Genomic DNA, 26637 nt, shown 5'->3' with positions numbered 1-26637 from the left:
CTAATACAACATGAGTATGTTGCTAATTGTGCAGCTATATGTATGAATTCTCAGTTTCTGATACTAATTCAGAAAGCTATAAATCATTTTTATTTGTTTATAATTGCATAATATGAGTTTTTGTAACTTTAAGAATTTGGCTGTTTGCTGTAAATAAATTGTAAGTCTGCTTCACTGTTTTTCTGCCTGCATCTCATCAGCAAAATCATAATTTTTGAAGAGCCCTCCAGTTGTGTATGTGAAACAAGTAAATCAGTTGTATATGTCAGAAAGAGGAGTTTGCAAGGCACTGATTCCTTCAGTCAAATTTAATCTGGCATGGTTCTTCAAAATAGAGTAAGCTTATTATTTTCCTTTAGTCCTTTAATCCTCTTGTACTGTGATTTGTTGCACGTCTAAACTGTTGTGATCTTTGAAGATTTTGAAAATAATTGCCCAGACACTTGCCTATACTTTAAGCAATAATAGCTTTCAGTGAGTATAACTGCTCACTCATGATCAATCATTCTGTAACTGTTTCTGTGTGTGCTACCTCACCTTCATGCAGTGGCCCATATAGATCAGCAGCTTCCAACTTCCACAACCCTTTAGATACAACTATAAGGTATCTGTAGAAATTATTCAAAGATTCCTTTTTAGGTAGATTATATTGATATCAAAATGGTAATAATATTTCATTAGTATAAGCTAAGTAACTAGTCCTATTATATTAATATGAAAATGAATGTCACCATTTTGATTCAATTATCTAACTGTGCACCCTACTTACAGTTAACTTCAGGACATTCAATGAATTATGACAAGAAATAGAATTTGTTGTATTGATAATGTTAGGTAGTCACCAGAAATTTAAAAAATCTCTCATTTATCAATGCTAAATTTGCAATTTAATAGGGTCACTGACATTCATTGCTAGAAATAGGCAAGACTTCTTTTATAAAAAATATAATACAGTGAAACCCATATTTTATGTTTTCATATGGTTCAGACTTAAAAACGTAAAATTGAGGAAAATGCAGAATTGAGGAAAATGTTAAACAATCCAAAATGTAAACAAAAACACATGAAATTGACATAAATGATTAACAATTGGAATCCTTTTCGATACTTTGTATAAAATCTGTCTAAGTGAAGGATATTGAAGTACTATAAAATGTTTATACAATCATTTTTGGTAATGAATTTCTTCAGTTCTTAAAAGATTACAGATGTGTAACAGCAAGTAAAAATTCATAATAAAATTGAAATTGATATCTGGGTACTAGGTAATTGAGCTGTTTTCTGACGTGTTATGACCGTAAATTGTACGTTTGAAACATGCACTTTTGAGCGATCACCCTTTGTGCTCACCCAGAAAAAGAAAAATTGGTGAACATGTTGAATTAAACCAAAAACATCACAGCAGCTAAGAGATTAAACCATAAGCATAAATGCAGATATATGCTTAATGACACATTTTGTCAACATTGCTGTTATTATTTAATGCTTTTATTATGAGCTGCACTTCATGTGCTCATCACCATTAAAGTGTTATTTTAGGCTTGATGAGAGAGACAGAAATGCAAAAAAAAATGAGTTTACTTCCCCAATAGATGTTACAAGCTCATTTACACTGTGTAAAATGTAAATTTGAAAGAAAGCTTGGATGCCATACTTTTGCTTCATGACCTCTGTCACTGCCGCCAATCTTTATGATCTACAGAGTGTTATGTGTGTAGCACAAAGTACATATATGAGTAGTGAATGTAGCTGTTGCAGTTGTATCATGTCAGATTTGAACACGAAAGTCTTTAAAATGTGCTATTGCAAAACTTTTGTTCTATTTCCATGTGAAATCTGTCTTAGCTCATGATCTGCATGAAAAGTATATTTTCAGCACTTCACAAAATGTCTTCACACCTACCAGCACTCCCATAACTGAAGAGCCACTCCTCCTCTCCACACATCCAGTAGGCAAGCTCATTTTATGCATGTTAATGTTGTGTGGTGGCTGCACTGGCAGTTGGGTGTATTAACAAGTCACCAGCCAGTAAAAGTTCACTAGCCAGAAACAGGTGACATTTTCTCGATTATGACTGAGCATATTCTTTGAAACTCAGTGTTTGAATTTAAAAGGTTGATGATTGATATTGTTGTTTAATACAGTACATCAGAAATACATGCAAAAAGATGAGACTGGGTTGTTAGTGACATAAGCAAAGGTGGTGGCTGGGCCCCTTTGTCACATATCGACTCAGTCCAGAACACTTTGCATCAGCTGTCTTGCGTTTTCATTACTGTTGCAACTAGCAATAGTTGTAGCATAACTGTACCTTGAAGATAGATGTTGCAAGTTGTGTTGGCAACACCGATGGTGGATTATGCCAACATTTCCTCTCTTACATCTCCCCTCTCCACAACGGTCTAAAATATTCCCTTAACTTTGCCAACACCCGTGATGTGAACCATCTGTCTTTTGTGCCACTTATAACTCGTTCAGTCACATCATATGTAAATAGGAACAAATGGGATAAAGTCAAGCAAGGTGCCAAGTAAGAACTTAGAATTGAGGTAAACCTTACTAGGAAGAAATGTAAAATCAAGGAATTTATACCATTGGTTTTATGGGTTTTCACAGGGGCTACGAATATATGGTGTAGAATCGCAAAAAAACATAAAATTCTCATACAAATATGAGTACATCAAGAAAGTTGAAAGAAGGGCAGCATGTTTTGTATTATTGAGAAATACAGGAGAGATGGCCATGGACATGATACAGGAGTTGGGATGGACATCATTAAAACAAAGGTGTTTCTCGTTGTGGTGGTAATCTTCTCACAACATTTCAATCACCAACTTTCTCCTCCAACTGCGAAAATATTTTGTTGATGACAACCTACATAGGAAGAAATGATCATCATAATAAAATAAGTGAAATCAGAGCTCGCATGGAAAATTATGGGTGTTCATTTTCTCCATGCGAGCTGTCCAAGAGTCGAATAATAGAGGAATATTGTAAAGACAGGCACTTAAGTGTGATTCACAGAGTATCTGTGTTGATGCAGATGTAGGTGACCAAACATAATAGAACTTTAAAAATGGTAGCAAGAAGCTGAAATGTCTATTTCTTTAATGCATTTTGCATTAAGATGTATCTCCTATTAAATTTCCAGAAACAATTGATGTTGTTCAAGAAGGAGCAACAGAAAATTCATTTGATGGTAAATTTGTGGTGAATATTAAAATTAGTGGGAAATCATTAGCAACAAATTGATCAGCTGTACATTTGAAATCACAGATTAAAACTGTGTGCCCGCGAAAGGCAAAGGTCCCAAGTTTGAGTCTCGGTCCGGCACACAGTTTCAATATGCCAGGGAGTTTCATATCAGCGCATACTCCGCTGCAGAGTGAAAATCTCATTCTGGAAACATCCCCCAGGCTGTGGCTAAGCCATGTCTCCGCAATATCCTTTCTTTCAGGAGTGCTAGTTCTACAAGGTTCGCAGGAGAGCTTCTGTAAAGTTTGGAAGGTAGTTATGTTATGTTATGTTATGTATTAGACGAGGTACTGGCAGAAGTAAAGCTGTGAGGGCGGGGTGTGAGTCGTGCTTGGGTAGCTCAGTTGGTAGAGCACTTGCCCACGAAAGGCAAAGGTCCCGAGTTCGAGTCTCGGTCCAGCACACAGTTTTAATCTGCCAGGAAGTTTCATATCAGCGCACACTCCGCTGCAGAGTGAAAATCTCATTCTGGAGTCTTATAGCTGTTCTACATTTAGTAACAAATGCTGGAATGCCATTTTTTGTATTAATTTCTAATTGTGGCTAACATTTCTCCACACATCCTTAACCATACTGGACTGTCAGTTTACTTGTGTTTGATTTTAGGTGCACCTCGTGCTCCTCCAGGGATTATGAATCACACAGAGAAGCTTCTAAGATAATTCTCATCTTTTATCACCATTGTCCTATTAGTCTGTCGATCTTTGAGAAAGATCACTCACACACACACACACACACACACACACACACACACACACACACACACATACACGCACACTGTGTATTTGCTTTTTTTTTATGTTTATCTGAAATAAAATTTTTATAATTGGAGCAAAATTTTGGGATTTTACTTTTATGGAGTGACATGTCAATGATTAAAATAATGAAATGATCACTACTGTGAAAATACAAGAGCATGATGTGAGAATGGTAGAATATTTGAGAAAATTGACAATTTATGAGACAGAATTGCTGGCAGCATCTGCCTTCAGGAGGCAAAATGTGTAGTACTGTTGATACAAACATAAAAGTGAAAGTGATACATTTATTAGCTTTCAGAATTAGTAAGGTCTTCCTTGAGGGGAAGAGAGAGATAAATTGGGTAAGGTTAAAAAGGAGGACAGATCACTGAGACTCTGCGAAGAGAGAGACCCACCTGTAGTGGGGACAAGGGAAGACAAAGCCAAGCAGCCTTCAGCAGTACTTACAGTTATCCTGAAAGTAAATGCTAGTGTCTCATAATTTGTGAGAAAATATTTGTACAGACAAGCAGGCAGCCATCAAAGAGACACACAACCAATCTACTTGCAATTCATGGATTATTTAAGAGTTGCAGCATATTTTGTATGACACTTCCAGCACCTGCAACAAGGACTGAGACTTGCATCTTACTGCCACTGTATTTTATTCCATTTGGTAATATAGATTTCCAGATACAGCAAATTTAACAGGTTTAGATAAGTTCTTTCTTGCTTACTGTTTCTTAATTAAGTGCAAAGGGCACTTTTATCCCTAAACTGTGGTGTATTATATAATACCTGACACCATATTCTCTTGTATATGTGAGTGTGCTTTATAAACTTATCTTTACATGATGTGTAATTTTTCCTCTAATATAGAAATAGTTTTGAACATTACATGTTTCTTACCTATCAGATGAAACATGAAAAATCTAATATTAATAGAGATCAACCACATCAGCATATAAAATTATTTTACTGATGTAACAGTTTATACTGATGTGCTTGAACATACAATTGTATTACATGCGGCCACAATCTAAATACCAGTACATCTAACAGTGTATGAATTGTGATCTATTAATTATAGAAGCTGTAATATCTCATATAATAAATGAATGAATGGAATTTAATTTTACAGGCCTTATGGAATTATGCATGTGGAGGAATTATATCAAACAGAACTGAGGGAACTCTTATGTCACCTGGTTATCCAAATGGTTATGCTCCAGATCTTACTTGTAATTATACCATCATTGCACCAGGTCATGTTATAGAAGCTCACTTTTTGGATTTCAATATTGAAAGAGGTATACATTTATGGCAACAGAATGGCAGTAATATTTGACATTGTACACAAATTATTGCATTTTCTCTACATTTGTAACATATTTTGTCACAAAAGTTTTGTATTAATTAATATTTTGCTGTACTGTTTGTTGACAGTTCATTAATCCCATAGTGAATTTTACAAAGCATTGTATAAAATATAAGTTTTGTATTAATTAATATTTTGCTGTACTGTTTGTTGACAGTTCATTAATGCCATAGTGAATTTTACAAAGCATTGTATAAAATATTTCTAACTGGCAGTTAACACCGTAGGCAATAAAATAAATTAATGTGGGCAAACAATGGAAAATTGAGGGTGGAATGTAACAATATTATGAAAAAGACAGTTGCTACTCAGCATGTAGTGGAGATGCTAACTTGCAGATAGGCACAACAAAAAGGAGGTCACAAAATAAGCTTCCAGCCAACAAGGCCTTTGTCAAAAATGGAGAACAGACACACACACGCGCACATGAAAAAACAGCTCATACACACGACCACAGTCTCCGGCAGCTGAAGACACTCTGTGAGCAGCAGCAGCAGCAGTGCGTGATGGGAGAGGCAACTGGGTGGGGGGTAAGGAGGAGGCTGGAGCAGGGAGGGGATGGACACCAGGGTAGGGGTGGGGGACGGTGATGTGCTGCTGGGAGGTGTGCACGGGCAAGGAGGGTAGGGAAGCTAGGTTCAGTCGAGAAGTTAGACAGAGGGCAGGTGAGAGGTGGGGAGGGGGGGGGGGGGTTGTAGCGGAAAAGTAGAGTATTAAAAAGACTTGGTTGAATAGAGAGCTGTGTGTTGCTAGAACAGGAACAGATAAGGGGTTAGATGGATGAGGACAATGATCAATGAAGATTGAGGCCAGGAGGGTTACGGTAATATAGGATATATTGCAGGGAGAGTTTTCACCTGCGCATTTCATAAAAGGGGTGTTGGTGGGACGGCTCCATATGACACAGGCTGTGAAGCAGTCATTGAAAATGGCCACAGTTTGTCTGCAGCCATTCATACGAACAGACAGCTTGTTGGTTGTCACACCCACATAGAATGCTGCACAGAATGTACAGCTTAGCTTGTAGATCACATGACTGGTTTCACAGCTAGCCCTCCCTTTGTTGGGATAGGCAATGTTTGTGACCGGATCTCAGTTTGGCAACATTTTGTATAGCTAATTTTATGTGGTTACTCCACTTCGGGTCACCTCTGTCATGTGCTCCTGCTATTTTTGTTACTGTTTGCAGTGTAACTGAACAACAACAGAACTTTCAGCCTATTTATCTGCAAGTATCTCATGTATTTATGCAAAGGGGCAACTTCCATCTCTGCTGTGACCTTCACATGTACAACAATATTATCTGTAAACAGCATCTGAATGGGCAGAAAGAGATTTGATGTTATACATAATTAGATTTATTTGTATAGTGTAAACAATAAATGCTGTATCATGCTCCTTTGGAGCACTCCTTGAGTTAACTTTTATATTTGATGAGATCTCTTTCTTTTTCTCACACGATCCTCTTTCTTCTGTTTTATGACTGTTAACATAATTATTTCTCACATTTCCACTTTTGTTAATTTTTAATTTTTGAAATCACTGTTGGGATGGATTGATATTGGAATAAAAAAGCAAGCTGTTTTGAATTTAAGAAGAACACGTTTTTTACAATTCTGAAACCAGAAATTGGAAAATCCAGAATGTAATAACAACATACCACATACAGGAGGTGTTGAGTTGCAGACAGGCACCGTGAAGAAGAATGTTACATATATCCAGCTATCAGACTATGAGTACAACTCATACTAACATGGTCTCTGGACACTAAGATCTGCCTGTGACTGTGTCTGACAGAAGCAGAAATCTTTCTTGGGATGGGTAGTGTGGGTGCAAAAGGCACTTGGGGCAGGGAGGGGGAGGAATAGCAAAGTAGGGTTGGGTCAGGAGCCTAGTGATGCCTTTGGGAGCATAAAGGGGAAATTATAGGGCTTTTATGTGCAACTCAGGACGGCTGTGCCTGGAAGGGGTTGGTGGGAGGGGGGAATAGAGAACGGGAAAGAACTGTGCAGGTGCATTGGTGGGCTAGAAGGTGTGTGTAATACTAGAGTAAGAGCAGGGTACGGGATAAGCAAGAGGAGAGGAGGAGGAGACTGGCTAGCGAATGTGGAGGCCAAGGGGATTACAGAAATGGAGGAGAGTTGCAGAGAGGATTCCAAACTATGAAATTCAGAAAAGATGGTATTGTTAAATCCAGAGGTACTGGCTGTGAAGCAGTTGTTAAAGTGAAGCACATGTATTGTGTAGGATGTGTGACATCTGGGTGGTCCAACAGTCTCTTGGTCACAGTTCGGTGGTGTGGGTGAAGATACAGTTGTTCACGGTTGCCAGGAATGAGATTGAAAATTTAGAGTCAGAGTTTGGGAAAGTTAGTGTTCAATAGCAGCAAGGCTATGGACATTGGGGATGTTCACATAGAGGGAGGTGGTGTCAACAGTGATGAGCAGGATGCTGGGTGGTAAAAGACTAGAACCTGTGCAGAGTCAGTACATGAAATGGCTGGTGTCTTATAAACAGGAGGATAGGTTGTAAATAAAAGGGTGAAGGTATTGGTCCACAAGGTCAGATATTGTCTCTGAGGGTGCAGTAATCAGGCACAATGGTACAGCCTGTGTGACTGGGTTTACAAACTTTAGGAAGCATGTATAAAACAGTGTGGCAAGTGGTGGGGATGAGAAAGAGATAGACTGAGGAGAGATGTTCTGTGACGAATGTAGGGATTTGAGGAGGGACTGGAGATCCTGTTAGAATCTCCAATACCTGAATAACAGGCAGCCTCATCATAGTTCCTTTTTTATCCAAATACGAGGGCGGTTCAGAAAGTAACCTCCGATTGGTCACAGTGCGGGTTGTGGGGGGAGTAGCGACGCCATCTGTGCGTTCACGCACTCAACAGGTCAGTCGGCATCAAGCCGTGGTTGAGTGAACGTCGTACCTGCGCTAGTTTAGTTTTTGTGGCAGTTTGAAATGTGTGCTGCAATAGAAAACCCCGCCAAATGTGAAGTGCGTGCTGTCATAAGGTTTTTTACAGCCAAAGGATATTCTGCAGCAGCTATTCATCGTGAGCTTTGTGCCGTGTACGGACCAAGAGTTATGAGTGAAGGAGTTGTCCGTGAATGGGTACGTTTATTTAAAAGTGGACGAGAAAACGTTCATGATGAAGAGAGGAGTGGTAGACCATCATTGGTGACTGACGAACTCGTTCAGACAGTTGATGCAAAATTTCGTGAAAATCGACGTTTCTCAATGTCGGAGTTGTCTACTGGTTTTCCACAGATTTCTAAGACTCTCTTGTACGAGATAGTGACAGCAAGATTGGGTTACCGTAAGTTCTGTGCACGATGGGTGCCCAAAATTCTTACCGACCACCACAAAACTCAAAGAATGGCCTCTGCATTAGACTTTCTGTCACGTTATGAGGACGAAGGAGAACCATTGTTAAACAGAATCGTGACCGGTGACGAAACCTGGATTAAGTACGTGAACCCTGAGACAAAAGAACAATCAAAGATGTGGGCACATTCAAATTCGCCTACCAAACCAAGAAAAGCCTCGCAAGATTTTTCTGCCAGAAAACTGATGGCAACGGTGTTTTGGGATGCCAAAGAGGTGTTGTTGGTTGAATTCATGGAACGTGGTACGACCATTAATCAAGACGTGTACTGTGAAACAATAAAAAAGTTACGACGGGCTATACAGAACAAACGCCGTGGTATGCTGACTTCCGGTATCGTTTTCTTGCACGATAACGCCCGTCCTCACTCTGCTCGCAGAACAACGGCCCTTCTTGAGTCCTTCAAGTGGGACGTTATCAACCATCTACCTTACAGCCCAGACCTGGCGCCAAGTGATTATCACCTCTTCATGCATTTGAAGAAATGGCTCGGGTCACAGCGGTTTGATGACGACGAAGAGCTCAAAGATGCGGTCACAGGCTGGCTCCAGGCACAAGCGGGTGATTTTTATGCAGAAGGAATTTCAAAGCTTGTGAAGAGATACGATAAGTCCCTCAATCGCTATGGAGACTATGTAGAAAAATAGTGCAAAGATGTAGTTGTAAGATGTATATATTAAAATATTTTTATTTAACTTGGTGTATTTTTTTAAATCAACCGGAGGTTACTTTCTGAACGGCCCTCGTATTTTACCACTTTTAGCTTTGTATGTCTGTATTACAGTGCATATGTATTTGATTATGTTTCTCATTGTTCTATGATTTGCCATAAAAATCTCCGTGGAATGGAAAATATGAAAAAGAGATTGAAGTCATACATTTCTTAAATCTGTCTGTGAGTTGCATTTCAATTTAGGCTGCTTGAGGCGTGTTCTTCTGTGCTTACTTCTGTGGATGAATGTGTGTGCTTTCGGAAGAATGCTTTGGCTGAAAGCTGAAAGTGTAATTGGCTTTTCATTCTGCTTGTCTGCAACTCAACATGTTATCTTTATGTGAGTTGCAATCTATCTTTTCCTTGTTGTTCTTCTGGTCCAGAGACTGGTTTGATGCAGCTCTCCATGCTACTCTATTGTGTGCAAGCTTCTTCATCTCCCAGTACCTACTGCAGCCTACATCCTTCTGAATCTGCTTAGTGTATTCATCTCTTGGTCTCCCTCTACGATTTTTACCCTCCATGCTGCCCTACAATACTAAATTGGTGACCGAGCGAGGTGGCGCAGTGGTTAGACACTGGACTCGCATTCGGGAGGACGACGGTTCAATCCCGCGTCCGGCCATTCTGATTTAGGTTTTCCGTGATTTCCCTAAATCGCTCCAGGCAAATGCCGGGATGGTTCCTTTCAAAGGGCACGGCCGACTTCCTTCCCCGTCCTTCCCTAATCCGATGAGACCGATGACCTCGCCGTCTGGTCTCCTTCCCGAAACAACCAACCAACCAACCAACTAAATTGGTGATCCCTCGATGTCTCAGAACATGTCCTACCAACCGATCCCTTCTTCTAGTCAAGTTGTGCCACAAATTTCTCTTCTCCCCAATTCTGTTGAATACCTCCGCATTGGTTATGTGATCTACCCATCTAATCTTCAGCATTGTTCTGTAGCACCACATTTAGAATTTTTGATATTCCAATGTGGAGTTCCCATTGTTTAAAGCTGGCTTTATCAGATTCAGTCTTTATGAATGCCATGATTATTATTATTGTATTTTTAAAATCACTTGGTGGGCTTTCGAACCATTTGTCATCCAGCGACAGTTTATTATTTCCAGTTATGATTTATGAGGTTTTGTTTACACATGGTCACATCTCTTGTTATATATAAATTTCACATTCAGGCATATCATTTCATTGTTTTAGTTTCTGAAATTATTTGATGCTGTCTAAATGTAAGAAATTGTAAATGTTGTCACTCCAGTAATTATAAATTTGGACTGTACACTGATGAGCCAAATCATTATGACCGCCTGGTTAATAGCTTGTTTGTCTGTCTTTTGAACGAAATACATCACTGATTCTGCATATGAAGGATGAGACAGTTTATTGGTAGGTTTGTGGAAGTATGTGACATTAGATTTCTGTGCATATGTCATGTAATTCACATATATAATGGGCTGCTGATTTGCATAGCCGGTGATGGCACCCAATAGCAACCCAGATGGGTTCCTTAGGATTTATATCGGGTGAATTTGGTCACCAAGACATCAACATGAGTTCACTCTCATGCTCCTCAAACCACTATAGCATTCCTGAGACAGGAACAGTTATACTGCTGAAAGCTGACATTAGTCGGGAAACACATCAAGCATGAAGGAATGTAGGTGGTCCACAGCTGTCAGCATGTCTTTAATTGTTACCACAGGTCCCATGCAAATGCAGGAGAATGTCTTCTATAGCATAATACTGCTCCCACCACCCTGCGTCCGAGGTACACTGGATGTTTTGAGGAGCCATTCACCTCAGTGGTGGCATTTGTGGAGACAACCATCACCCTAGTATCCCAAAGAGCCAACATGTATTACTGATTGATGATGGTATCCTGATGGTCCTGTGCCCACTGTAATCATAACTGATGCTGTCACTGAGTCAACATGCAAACACATATGGGTGGTCTCCTGCAGAGCTCCATGTTCAACAATGTACGATGAACAGTGTGCTCCGAAAATATTGTAAATGCATCAGCATTGTGTTCTTTCAGCAGAGATACCACAGATAACCATCTATCCTACTTTACAGAGAAGACAAGCCTCTGAACCCCACATTCTGTGAAGAGTCATAGACGTCCTACCATTTAGCGCCTAGTGGTAGTTTCACAGTCCTTCTACCCCTTTCTGTAGAAGCTCGTGACAGCAGCATGTGAACATTCAAATTCAATCAGCTTTGCCATTTTTGAGATACTCTTTCACAGGCTCGGTGTAATAATAATCTGTCCTTTGTCAAAGTCGCTTATTTCAATGGACTTCCCCATTTGCAGCTTGTATCTTTGCTAAGGTGATCCCCCTTTGTGTTTGCTCCAGTTACATACTTTTGCTTTTGGTACTGGGTCACTTGCCTGCAACTCCACCAGGTGACATCCAGTGTTACGGTGGGCATTGGTCATAGTACAGGGTGTTTATAAATGAATATCAGGGTTTTAACGCTTTATAATATTTATTATATTAAACTTACAGTTATAAATGATATGTCAAGTGAAAGAGCAACTCAGTCAGTTTTACCAAGAACCTTATAAATGTTCAATGTGAGCACCATTTGTCACATGGCATTCATCAAGTCTATAGCCGAGTTCTTCCCAAACATTGATAAGTGTGTCTTCAGTGATTGTAGCAACAGCTGCTTCAATTTGGTTTCTTAATTCAGGGAGATCTGCTGGTAGCAGAGGCACATACAAGCGATTCTTGATGAAGCCCCGAAGGAAAAAATAGCATGATATTATGTCAGGTGAATGTGGAGGCCATGCAAAGCAAGCCCTGTCATTGGGGCCCTTGTGGCCTATCCAGCGCTTGGGGACAGTGAAGTTCAACCAAGTCTAACAGATCGCAGCAGAAACATTGCACACTGCGCATGCGCACTGGTGCCAAACACAACTGTTTGAGTTGCTCTTTCATTTGACATATCGTTTATAACTGTAAGTTTAATGTAATAAATATTATAAAGCATTAAAAGCCCGATATTCATTTATAAACACCCAGTGGTTTGGCTTATCAGTGTATTTACACTATGCATAGAGAATACTATGCCAGTGTTGCCTACAGAAGATAAAGATTTGGCATTTATGCATGTAGTTGCAAATAATTGCTATTCATTGAGTTTTAACAAAATCATCTGACATATGTAATTTCTGATTATTTATTCTATTTTCAGGACGTGATGATTGCTCATTTGACAATGTCACATTATTTGGTGCATTGCGTAGATGGGAAAATGTACCAACAAGTTTGGGAACATATTGTGGCCAGGAACCACCATCTTCTGTCACATCCAGAGACAGATTGTCTATCATTTTCAGGAGTGATGCATACATTTCTAAGAGTGGTTTCTTGCTCAAGTACCAGGTTTACAGTAAGTAAAAGCTTTCTATTTGAGAAACATATATTCTAAGTGCTTCTTACACTTCTGTTGCATGATAAATACTATTTAATGTTGCCACCTTTACAGAACTAACATCATTTCTGAAAAGCACTTTATTTGCTGATTTATGCAGTTTCTTCAAAAACAATTTAAATTTTGTGACAATATCTGCAACATGTTTTTAAAAAAAGTGCTCTTTGAACATATTGAAATTGTGAACCTGTAAATACAGTGAAAGGAGGAAGGGATTTGCTAATAGGAAACTCATACAAGCCAGAACATAAGTTTATATGACGGATCAGAGCAGCTATGGCATTATCCATGTGAACTACTTATGTCTGCATTCAGGTACATCAGCCATTAAATTATTGGCACTCAAACAACTCTGAACGACAAAAATTTATTAACAGAGACACATTGATTATAATCAACACCATGAGCATTATAAATTGCAGTAAATTAACATAAGATGAGCGAATAAATTCTCACTGTCGAAAACGAGGAAGCATACCAAAACAAAACAAGAACCAATGTCTAAACAAGAGTACCTCTGGCAGTGGGGCTGTAAACTCAATGATGGCTTGTAGGTGACTGATTTGCTATACCAGATGCCTAGGGAGAAGTGGAGCATCATCAAAATGCATTTTCAAGCAATGAACTCAACATCCAGAGTTCATTCTTTGGTCAAAATTGTGCATCTGTTTTGGATAGTGGTACCTGTGTGTGTGGCTGAGGATGGTTTTGAGGCACAAGTGTAGGTCACACTTCTAGAAATAAATATGCAGATTCTATCCTGTAATTTGAGACAGTAGTAGTTTCATTACTTAGTCCAATAGCCATTGATCATTCTCCTCTTTTGATTACGTAATGAGGGCCTGTGTACAGAGTTTGTAGAGGTGAGGAGTCATGGACCTGCAGCTGTGATCTCGGATTGTAAGACTGTTTTTTAAATAGTGCAAAGGACAAATGAGACTAAGTAATGCAGTTGTCCAGCTGATGGCATGACACATTAATGCAGTCTTTAAAGAATTGTGCCATTGTTCGACCATGCCGTTGCTCGCCAGGTGGTAAGTGGTTGTCTGGTGATGGAGAGTGCCGCAGAATTTGCTGTATTGCTTAGGTAACTCAGCTCTGACTTAGACTCTCTCCCACAGCCCATAGTAATGTGCAGCAGACAAATGAAGTGAGAAGCTCAATTTTAAATTAATGTTGTCAACTGATATAGCTTCTGGCCAACAGGTGAAATGAACAGTGTAGATAATATAAGGGGCGTTCAAAAAGAAACGAGCCGGAGGTATAATTACAGAAACCAGTACCTGTATGTTAGAAGTATTAATCCTGGGTCTTGAGACACTTATCCCACTGTGACACAAGGCAGTGAATGGCTGTCTCATAAAATTCCTGGGGCTGTGATTTTAACCATTTCCGCACGTACAGCTGGACATTGTCATCTGAGGTGAATTGTTTGCCCCTCAGAGCCTTTTTAAGGAGACCAAAAATGGCGTAATCACAGGAAGAGAGGTCCAGACTGTATGGAGGGTGGCCGAGAACCTTTCATTTGAATTTCAGCAGGAGTACTGCGACTATCTTGGCTGTATGAGGATTTGCATTGTTGGGGAGCAGAATGACCCCACAAGTGAGATAGCCTGGTCGTTTGGATTTGATTGGTTGCTGAAGGGTGGTTAAAGTTTGTGAGTAATGGTGGGCATTCATTGTTGTGCCGTACTGCAGGAAGTGAATCAGAAAGGGGTCATCTTGGTCAAAGAAGAACATCAGCATAACCCTTCCTGCACTTGTGTGGATGGCCTTGGCTTATTTTGGTGGTTGTGTCCCTGGATGCTTCCACTGGAAACTTTGTCATTTTGATTCTGGTTGGAAGTGATGGCACCATGACTCATCTCCAGCCACACTCATGCCTTCCCGAGCATAAAACTGCAGATGAGCAAGACAGTGGGCCATTTGACATGCATTCTGGTGTGGTTGAAGACTGTGGGGCACCCATTTGGGCACTCACTTTGCACATGTGCAGTCATTCCTTCATGATGGTGTGAACACTTCCAACGCTCAATCCATCTACAGCGGCTTCGGCTTTCACTGTCACACGGTGGTCCTGAGTAATGAGGACATTCACCAGCTGGACAATGTCATTGGTGTGCTCCAGACCGTGCATCATCGGTTAATGATACTCATCCTTCCCTGAAGCGCTTGTGCCATGCCTTGACTCTTGCAAGGGACATGCAGTGTTTGCCGTGCACTTGCGACATTCAACGGTGAATGTCCATTCCTCCTACTCCTTCCACAACACCTCTGTGCTCTTCTTTTGACACCTCCATGTCACTGTTTGCAATGCAACTGGCAGCATTTGGATGATTGATGCATGCTGCTGCTAGCTCTGTATAGTCACGTGATGTGCACGTGTGCCCTCTAGTGAGGGTTGTGAACTTCCATGCTCTGGTCATAACCACACCTCGTTACACACACCGTGATATTACCCTCCTGTCACCGATTTGCACATTCCAGGCTCTGGCTGTCTCTTTTTGAACGCCCCATATATTTATCACCAAGAGGAGGAACTGGACCCACAACATCAGTGTGGACATGCACGATTCGCATTGCCATGTCTGGAAATTATCCAGTGGGTACATGCACATGATGAGCTATTTTATTGCCCTGATGTTGAAGGTCTATATAAGCCCATTTGTGACAATTCTTCTGCAAACCAGGCCAGACAAAACGTTTGGACACAAGGCAGGGTGATGGTCTAACATCAGGGTGGGATAGGTTGTGGAGGCTGTTTAAAGTATGTCTACAGAAAGTGGCTCACAGAAATGGACGAGACCTTTCAATGAAAATGTTACAATACAGTTTGATGTCAGAAACAGGAATGTCAATGATTTGTAATTGAAGGCTGGACAAAACATTGTGCAGTAACTGTTGAAGTTCCTCATCAGCTGAGCTGAACAAAACCAATGTCTTTTGTCACAGTGTTAACCTGCAGCAGACAGTCAAGAGCCACATTGTTTTTAACACCAGTGTGGTAAATATTTGTGTTGAACTAAGCAGTGATTCAGGTGCTTGTATTGCCATGGTGAACATTTGTCTGAAAGCATTGATCAGTGGCTTGTGACTGATAAAGATCATAATTTCTATGACATCTAACTATGGTCAAAGTTACTTGATTGCTTTGTACATAGACAGAAGCTCATAATCATAAGCACTCCTTTTTTGCTGAGAAGTGGAGAGCTTATGTGAGGAGAAGGCAAGTGGTTGCAAAGCACCATAAACATGCTGCTGCAACACTGCACTAACTGGCATCAGCTACTAATGTGAGTGGTGCACCCAATGCAGGGTGTGGGCATGCAGCATTTGCTAGGCTTTGCTTCACTGAATTAAAAGCAGAGCTCCTGTCATCTGTCCAGTGGGTTGGTGAAGTCCACTTAGTTGTGGGGTCAGTAAGAGATGCAATTAGTGGTTCTTCCAATTTGGCTGAGTGGGGCAGATGTTGCCCATAAAAATTCAGCGCCCATAAGAAATGGCATAGCACCGTGATGCATACTGACTGTGGTACCTTCATGATAGCTTCCACTTTTCTCTGGTAATGGTGACCCTGCTAGTGAAATTAGATGACCCAAGAAGGAAATCTGAGGTTCCCCAAAAACTCACTTAGCATTGATCAACACCACATCATGCTGTTCTAGGCATTTGAAAATCTCCACCAGGTGTAACTGCTATTGTTGTCCTGTGGCTGAAAAGACAGGGATTCATCCAAGTATGGAAAACCAGGTGACGGGCTCTGCAGCACAGAGTCAGTAAACCTCTGCCATGATTGAGCAACATGATTCAAACCAAATGTCATATAAAGACTTTCTAATAATTCGAATGGAGTGATTATAGTAGTCTTTAAAATGTCTTCATTTGCCAGAGAAATATCCATAAAAGCCTTCGCACAGTCCAGCACACAGAACACAGTCACACAATCGAGAGCCTAATTTTAGTCCATTAACAAAAGGCACTGGATATCTCTCTTGAATTCTTATAGCATTTGGCACACACTAATCACCACATGTGCATTTGCCACCCTTTTTGAGTACCAGATGCAGTGGTGAAGATTAAGACTACAAGAAGAGCAAATAACTTCTTCCCGTAGCATTGAGTTAAACTTTGCATTTACAATAGTGAGATGATTGGGGACTAAACATCTATGTTGGTTGAAATGTATGGGCCACAGATGTTTTGGTAAAATGCGAAATGTTGTGACGAACCTTCCCTTCATGTGCTGTGTGGTCAGGTTAGGGCAGGAAACCGGTCAAGCAACTTGGCAGATCTGTTTCCTGCTGTCTGCACTACCTTGGTGCTGTAAATTACCACATTGCATCAGAATCCAGCAGTACAATGTCCAGTGATGCTATTGATGTGCCATGCATTTACTACATCAGGTTACAGATGGTAATGTGCCAGAAGGTTGGCACAGATTATATGCTCCGTGACGTCTACAACAGTAAAATTCCAAATGAAGGCATGATACAGGTCCAAGTCCAGATACATATGCTCTGAATCATAAGTGACAATTAATGAGTTGTTAACAGTGGAAAGGGAGAAATAAGTTGGCCGGCAATTATACAGGAAAGTCCATGGGAAATTGCACATATCCAAGCCAATGTCACTAATATAGAGACACTGAGAGACAACTGTCCAGGAATTGGTGCACCTATTTGCAACTGCTCCTGCCATTTGGATATGTTCAAGGTGAGGTACACCTGCACACCAGCTCCTCAAATTTCTGGTGATATCAACATTTTGTATGTGATTGCTCTGTTTTACTTACAACTGACAAGTATGTTTCGGAATAACTGTAGGATTTTCTACAGTAATGATTTTCCTGTAACTGTGTTGAGCCAGCAGTTCACTGAGTTCACTAGCTAGAGCATTTGACAGGCAATCCTAATCTGCCCACATGAGTGACAATGATGAGACACTGTTGCATGGTACAACTACAGTACTGATTGATGACAGGATTATTGCATCCTGAGTCCTGTCAGTCAGATCTGCATTGATGTCCAAGGGCAGTTTTGCTGAGATGCTACTATGGCTTTAGATAGATACCCCAGAGCATATGAAGTAATGTTTTGGGTACAGTTCTCATGTTGACTTTACCATGCATGTGCCTTAGGTATTGCAAAAGCATCCTGCCGCTGATGTCTTCTTGCATTAACACTTAATGCACATGCATTTATTGTGATGTAGACATTCAGTGAATCAATTCTGTCTTCAGTTAACTGTATGAAACTTGTGTGGGAGATGCTGTGATCGTGTCATCAACTTCAGCCACATAGTGTTGGCTGAGCTGACTGGGCACCAAAGCAAACTTAATAGATTCTGTGGCTATTCCCGTGTAATGAAAAGTGGCTCACACCTGCCCAAACCAGACCACTGGACTGTGAGGCGAGAATGGTGGTAATCACACGGTGGACTTTGAGTGCTTGTGGAGTTTTTCATTTTTGTATTTTGAAAATTTTGTGATCAGTCACAACGGTACTACTTACGTGTGTGTTATGCTACATCAGCCACGTTAGCACACAAGATATTGGCACTTGTATAACTGCAGATAACAAACATTTATTTAGAGATACACGATGAAGATAAACATGACCTTAGACTTACGTTGTTGTTGTGGTCTTAAGCCTATAGACTGGTTTGATGCAACTCTCCATACTACTCTATCCTGTGCAAGCTTCTTCGTCTCCAAGTAACTACTGCATCCTACACCTGCCTCAGAATGTGTCCTACCAACTGATCTCTTCTTCTAGTCAAGTTGTGCCACAAATTCCTCTTCTCCCCAATTCTATTCAGTACATCCTCATTAGTTACATGATCTATCTTTCTAATCTTCAGCATTCTTCTGTAGCACCACATTTCAAAGATTCTATTCTCTTCTTGTCTAATTATTTATCATCCATGTTTCACATCCATAGGTGGCTACACTCCATACAAATACTTTTAGAAAAGACTTCCTGACACTTAAAATCTATACTCAGTGTTAAAAAGTTTCTCTTCTTCAGAAATACTTTTCTTGCCATTGCTAGTCTACATTTTTATCCTCTCTACTTCAACAACCATCAGTTATTTTGCTCCGCAAATAGCAGAACTCATCAACTACTTTAAGAGCCTCATTTCCTAATCTAATTCCCTCAGCATCACCTGATTTAATTAGACTACATTCCATTATCTTAGTTTTGCTTTTGTTGATGTTCATCTTAAATCCTTCTTTCAAGACACTGTTCATTCCGTTCAACTTCTCTTCCAAGTCCTTTGCTGTCTCTGACAGAATTACAACGTCATCGGTTAACCTCAGTGTTTTTATTTCTTCTCCATGGATTTTAATTCCTACTCCAGGTTTTTCTTTTATTTCCTTTACTGTGTGCTCAATATACAGAATGAATAACATCGGGGATAAGCTACAACCCTGTCACCCTCCCTTCTCAACCACTGATTCCCTTTCATGTCCCTCTACTCTTATAACTGCCATCTGGTTTCTGTACAAATTGTAAATAGCCTTTCGCTCCCTGTATTTGACACCTGCCACCTTCAGAATTTGAAAGGGAATATTCCAGTCAAGATTGTCAAAAGCCTTCTCTAAGTCTACAAATGCTAGAACTGTAGGTTTACTTTTCTGTAACCTATCTTCTAAGGTAAGTCATAGGGTCAGTGTTGCCTCATGTGTTCCGACATTTCTACGGGATCCAAACTGGTCTTCCCCAAGGTCAGCTTCTATCAGTTTTTCCATTCATCTGAAAAGAATTCGAGTAACTATTTTGCAGCTGTGACTTATATAGCTGATAGTTTGGTAACTTTCACACCTGTCAACACCTGCTTTCTTTGGAATTGGAATAATAATATTCTTCTTGAAGTCTGAGGGTATTCACCAGTCTCTTACATCTTGCTCACCAGATGGTAGAGTTTTGTCATGGCTATCAGTAGTTCTAATAGAATGTTGCATACTCCTGGGGCCTTGTTTTGACTTAGGTCTTTCAGTGCTCTGTCAAATTCTTCACGCAGTAATATATCTCCCACTTCATCATCATCTACATCCTCTTCCATCTCCATAATATTGCCCTCAAGTACATCGCCCTTGTATAGACCATCTATACTCTCCTTCCAACTTTCTGCTTTCCCTTCGTTGCTTAGTACTGGTTTTCCATCTGAGCCCTTGATATTCATATAAGTTGTTCTTTTTTCTCCAAAGGTCTCTTTAATTTTCCTCTAAGCAGTATCTATCTTACCCTTAGTTATCTATGCCTCTACACCCTTACTTTTATCCTCTAGCCATCCCTGCTTAGCCATTTTGGACTTCTGGTCGATCTCATTTTTGAGACTTTTTGTATTCCTTTTTGCCTGCTTCATTTACTGCATTTTTATATTTTCTCCTTTTATCAATTAAATTCAGTAGCTCTTCCGTTACCTGAGGATTTCTACTAGACCTCTACTTTTACCTACTTGATCCTCTGCTGCATTCACTATTTCATCTCTCAAAGCTACCCATTCTTCTTCTACTGTATTACTTTTCCCCGTTCCTGTCAATCGTTCCCTAATGCTCTCTCTACAACCTCTGGTTCTTTCAGTTCATCCAAGTCCCATCTCCTTAGATTCCCACCTCTTTGTAGTTTCTTCAGTTTTTATCTACAGTTCATAACGAATAGATTATGGTCAGAGTGCACACCTGCCCCTGGAAATGTCTCACAATTTAAAACCTGGTTCTCAAATCTCTGTCTTACCATGACATAATCTATCTGAAACCTTCCAGTGTCTCCAGGCCTCATCCACATATACAACCTTCTTTCATGATTCTTAAACCAAGAGTTAGCTATAATCAAGTTATGCTATGTGCAAAATTCTACCAGGCAGCATCCTCTTTCATTCCTTACCCCCATTCCATATTCACCTACTACTTTCCCTTCTGTTCTTTTTCCTACTATCGAATTCCAGTCACCTGTGACTCTTAAATTTTCATCTCCCTTCACTATCTGAATAATTTCTTTTATCTCATCATACATTTCTTCTATGTCTTTGTCATCTGTCGAGCTAGTTGACATATAAACTTTTACTACTGTGGTAAGTGTGGGCTTCATGTCTATCTTGGCTACAATAATGCATTCACTGTGCTGTTTGTAGTAGCTGACCTGAGCTCCTATCTGTTATTCATTCTTAAACCTACTTACCTGACCAGAAGTCTTGTTCCTCCTGCCACCAAACTTCACTAATCCCCACTACATCTAACTTTAACCTATCCATTTCCATTTTTTAATTTTGTAATCTACCTGCCCGATTAAGGGATGTGACATTCCACACTCTAATCTGTAGATTGCTAGTTTTGTTTCTCCTGATAACCATGTCCTCCTGACTAGTCTCCGCCTGCCGGAGATTCGAATGGGGGACTATTTTACCTCTGGAATATTTTACCAAAGAGGATGCCATCACCATTTAACGATATAGTAAAGCTAAATGCCCTCATCAAAAGTTGCGGCTGTAGTTTCCTCTCGCTTTCAGCCGTTCACAGTACCAGCACAGCAAGGCTGTTTTGGTTAATGTTACAGGGTCAGATCAGTAAATCATCCAGACTGTTGCCCTGCAACTACTGAAAAGGCTGCTGCCCTTCTTCAGGAACCACACATTTGTCTGTCCTCTCAACAGATACCCAGCTCCATTGGGGTTGCACCCACGGTACGGCTATCTGCATCACTTCGGCACGCAAGCCTCCCCACCAATGGCAAGGTCCTTGGTTCATGGGGGGCTTAGATTTATAAATTGCAGTAAATTAATGCTTCCTATGATGCGTAGTCTATTAAGCAAAGAATTCCTTAATGTCTAAACAAAACACCTTCCAGTGCTGAAACACAAAATGTCTTGACATTTAAAGATTCTATTAGGGACCAATGCTCTTCAGTGTGCTTGAAAGCTACAGATTGCTACAGAAAGAATGCAACAGTGCTAAGTGAAGACAAAGAATCAGGACAGCTTGAGAGAAGGACATGTGTGTGGAGATGGATTCTTTCTCACCTGTTTATTTAAATATGACTGTTGTACAGAACTGACTGTAGGATGTTAACAGCTTCAGGTTGTGGTACAAGTTTCTTTGAGTTCTGATTCCCAACAACAAGGACTGTATATTGTTGTGAGTTTTGCTGCATACATTGTAGAGCAGCAGCTAGCATTGCTAATTGGCATGATGTGGGCCATCAGTTGAAACCCTATCATGATCAAATATTGGTTATTTCCCTGTGTATGTATCATTTCTGGAAGATTATCAAAGCTTCTTATGTTTGTAATGTTTGTTTGTTCTGGAATATTCAATGTATGTGTAACAGCAGCGCTCTCTGACCATGAAATGAGTTCTGTTGTAACTGTACATTGATGTCAGTAATAAATGCTCTTTCAGTACTAAATCTTGTACCTCGTCGACGATTCTGGTTATGTTGTGATACATCACCATGGCTCCAATCAGGCAATGTAAAAGCCATCACCTAGATGTACAGGAACCAGGATATATTAAGTAAATCATTTGAAAAGTTCATATATTTAGGAAAGCAATGGATTCCAACCAGCAGTAAGGTAGCTACATGTGAGGCTCCCATCAGCGTTTTCTGGAAACCTGTGACGGCCTCCTGAATGTGATCACTATGGCATTTGTAGAAGACCACTATGACCTCACCTCTTTCATACTCCGTGTAGTAAAGGAGAGATACTGCAGTTTTATGCAGCCAGAAATGTCAGACCAGGAACATATGAGATATCAGCCATGAATGTTGATCCCATCCGTCAGGAGAAAATATAGAATGTTGAACAAAGGTGTATCAGCGTTTGGCACCAAAATTCACCACCATTTGAATGCACCGTGAAGAATGGATTGGCCAACTTGGATGTATGCCTCAGCTATCAAACGGCAATCCAGTAACTGACAAATTCATGTACTGCAAATTTCTCTGCCAAGTATAATGCCCAATAGAAAAATACACTTGTGCTCATAAATTAAGAATAATTGCAGAATGTGGTGCCACACAACATGGCACTACACAAAACTGGCACTAATAGCATAGACACATAGGGAACACACACGACACAGATCTGTAAGTCCACAGTATTGGTAATAAGTTGAGAAAACTGTCTCGAAACACATGTGCTACAAAACGCCACTGTTTCCTGCACATGTACCCTGACATCAATACGGGATATGATCACCATGTACACGTACACAGGCCGCACAACTGGTTGGCATACTCTGGATCAGTTGGTTGAGCAGCTGCTGGGCTATAGCCTTCCATTCTTGCACCAGTGCCTGTCAGAGCTCCTGAAGTGTCCTAAGGGTTTGAAGATGGGCAGCGATACGTCGACCAAGAGCATCCTAGATGTGCTTGATGGGGTTTAGGTCTGGACAACAGTCAGGCCACTCCATTCGACTGATATCTTATGTTTCAGGGCACTCCTCCACGATGGCAGCTCAGTGGGGCTGTGCGTTATAATCCATCAGGAGGAAGGTGGGACCCACTGCACCCCTGAAAAGGCAGACATACTGGTGCAAAATGATGTGCCGACACACCTGACGTGTTAAGTTCCTCTGTCAAAGACATGTAGGGGTGTATGTGCACCGATCATAATCCCACCCCACATCATCAAACCGTGACCTCCATATAGGTCCCTTTGAAGGACCTGGTTCCTGGTTCATGCCAGATGAAAACCCAGCAAGAATCACTGTTCAGTCTATACCTGGACTCATCCGTGAACATAATCTGGGACCACTGTTCCAATGACCATGTACTGTGTTCTTACACCAGGCTTTATGGGCTCTCCTGTGACCAGGGGTCAGTGGAATGCACCTTGCAGGTCTCTGGGCAAATAAACCATGCCTGTTCAGTCATCTGTAGACTGTGTGTCTAGAGACATCTGTTCCAGTGGCTGCGGTAAGGTGCCAAGCAAGCTACCTGCAGTATTCTGTGGCCATCTATGGGCACTGATGGTGGGATATCGGTCTTCTTGTGGTGTTGTACACTGTGGAAGTCCAGTACTGTAGCGCCTGGATACGTTTCCTGTCTACTGGAATCATTGCCATAATCTTCAGATCACACTTTGTGGCACACGGTGGGCCCGTGCTACGATCTGCTGTGTTTGACCAGCCTCCAGTCGCCCGACTATTCTACCCCTCGTAACGTCATCAATATGTGTTATTTGAGCCATTTTCCACACACAGTCACCATTAGCACCTCTGAAAATGTCTTCTCCCTTACTCGCTTCACCGTACTCTGACATGCACCAACACAGCTCTGCGTATGTGGACTGCTGCCAGCGCCACCGTGCGATGACCGTACCAGCCACCAGAGCATTGTTCACCGTGTATCAGCATTATCCTTAATTTATGAGCATGAGTGTAGATATTTGGAGGATAGATGTCAGCACAGCAGTCTGTTTTCACTATGGACGCTGTGGACTTGATGTATGCTGTTGCAGAGAAAGAAGACAAGTTGTTGACAGCCACTGTGTCACCAGTTGTCAACCATAACAACAGTTATGTTGACACCATTCAACGGCAGATGATTATAGTCGTCCTGTGGGATGAAGCTTATCGCCATACAATGGACGAGGTCATTCCCCAACATGCCATTGCTGTTCCCCATCACTGTACCGAGCTGCCAGCTGCTTTCCTAGCTCCCAAAAACTTAAGTGGAGCAACCTCTATGAAGGAGAGGCCACCGTAGATGAAAATCCTCCCATATGGCATTTACCAAGTTGTCAGGAAATCTCATTGATGGCCATCCTGTCTAGGTACTGACTAAGGGGCTCCTTTTCTGTTATGTCAAATGCTTATTGTTACCAGCTATAGAATGCTATGTTCATGACAGTGAATGTTTCAATGTGAAAAAGGGGAAATTCATCCAGCTGATGGGAACATGTTTTGCAAGAATAAATATCAGTGACAGAACACAACCCTTTGAAACTGTTGTTTAGAAAGACTGAAGTCATAATTTTATTCTTGGATGGGAGTTCTTGCAGGCATCACAGGCAGTCATAGAGTATTGAAAATCTGTGCTCTAGGTTAATGAAGCTGTTCCAACAAGTGCAGTGTTTGCCATTGAAGATATTATCCTGCCATCATCAGTGAGATGAGTTCCAGTCATCAATGTAGATTCTCAGTCAAACTGTGAAATTTTTGTTGATCACAAAAAGCTACCCAAGCTCACGAAATAAACGCCACTGATGATCATAAGCACTTGCAGATGTTCAGGAGAAATTTTGATCACTAACTGTAATGAGCAGCCACAACTCAGCCTTAAAAGTACTTTCATAGGAAGAACCAAATTAGTCAAAGACAGGTAACTCAGAGCCATCAACAAAGAATCATGCTCTGCTACCACTACAGACAATGCAGTGGCAGAAGTTACTGTTAAGCTGCCAGTAGGACCTGGCCTCTCTGAGAAACAATATCGGTGAGAACTACCCATTACGCACCAGTTTTCAGATACTTTCAAATCTTGAATGGAGAAAAGACACACCAAATATCCCATTATAAAGCACTGTATAAACACTGTGGGCCATCCACCAATTAGCCAGCATTTGTATAGGTTGTCTCCGATATCTCATACAGGGTGTCTTCAACAATTGATGCGTAATTCAGGAGGAAGTCAAGAAGATGTTGTAAGATGACATCACAGAACCTTCAGCAAGTCCTTGGTCCTCTTCTGTAGTCTTTGTGAAGAAGAAGGATGGCATGGGATGTTCCCCTGTTACCTGCTAACTAAACAAAATCAAAAAGAAATACATTTATCATTTGCCACATATTGATGACACCCTAGACTGTTTGAAAGGGGCAAAGTATTTCACAACTGTGGGCATGTAGGCAGGATACTGGCAAACTGAGGTTATTGGAGAAGATTGGGAAAAGACTGCCTTCATAATGTGTCATGGGTCCGTGAGTTCAAAGTTATGCTGCTGGGTCTATGTAATTCTCCAGCCACCTCCAAGTGTATGATGAGCAACTTGCTTTGACACCTTAAATAAATTACATCTCTTTGCTGTCTGGATGACACTGTCATTTTTTGAAGACATTTGAAGAACATCTAACATCTGTGTTGTAGTATTTTGAGACTGCAGGTCTCTGCTAGAGTCCAAAAAAAGTACCTTTTTGTCACTCAAGAAACAAACATTTAGGATTATCTGGTTAATGGCAGGAGTCTGTCCTGATGCAGAGAAAATAAGACCAGTCACTAATTTTTTGAGCCCTCGTCATGTTTGTGATGTGAGAACTTTTGTTGGAATGTGTTTGTGCTACTGGTGATTCATAAAGGGCTTCTCTACCAAGGCACGTTCCTTGCAAGAACTACTACAGGGAGACACCAAATTTTCCTGGAACAAAGTGCATAAAAGATCTTTCCTTGTTCTTAGGAAGTGCTAACATCCTCCCAAGCCCAGCACTGCATGGTGAAAATTCTGAGACAGAACTTGACACTGATGCTAGCTGATACGGGATAGATGCAGTTCTGGTACAAATATAGGAAGTTGCTGAAAAAGTAATAGCATTTATTCACAGAGTATTCTACAATCCTGAGATGAACTACTCTACAATTGAGAAAGAGCGCCTTGCAATTATTTTGGCCATCAACAAGTTCTGTCCGTATTCACCATGTGATGGACCACGATTCTCTATGCTGGGTCAACTGGCGAGTTGAGCACTGACGCTTCAGGAGGATGAGGTCACAGTG

General features: G+C 40.8%; 1 protein-coding gene across 1 annotated transcript in view; it reads left to right on the top strand.

Moving 5' to 3' along the window:
* Positions 1-26637, top strand: part of LOC124711575 (cubilin-like) — a gene marked incomplete in the record, with an annotated part of 644865 nt that overhangs the window by 498804 nt on the left and 119424 nt on the right. Inside the window, 2 exon segments of the mRNA XM_047241722.1 lie at positions 5138-5306; positions 12686-12883. Of these exon segments, the coding sequence (XP_047097678.1) occupies positions 5138-5306; positions 12686-12883 (367 nt within the window).

This window comes from Schistocerca piceifrons, chromosome 8 (assembly GCF_021461385.2).
Source record: "Schistocerca piceifrons isolate TAMUIC-IGC-003096 chromosome 8, iqSchPice1.1, whole genome shotgun sequence".
Taxonomy (NCBI): Eukaryota; Metazoa; Arthropoda; class Insecta; order Orthoptera; family Acrididae; genus Schistocerca; species Schistocerca piceifrons.
Note: the sequence above shows the minus strand (reverse complement) of the source record. Positions and strands in the feature narration are given on the sequence as shown.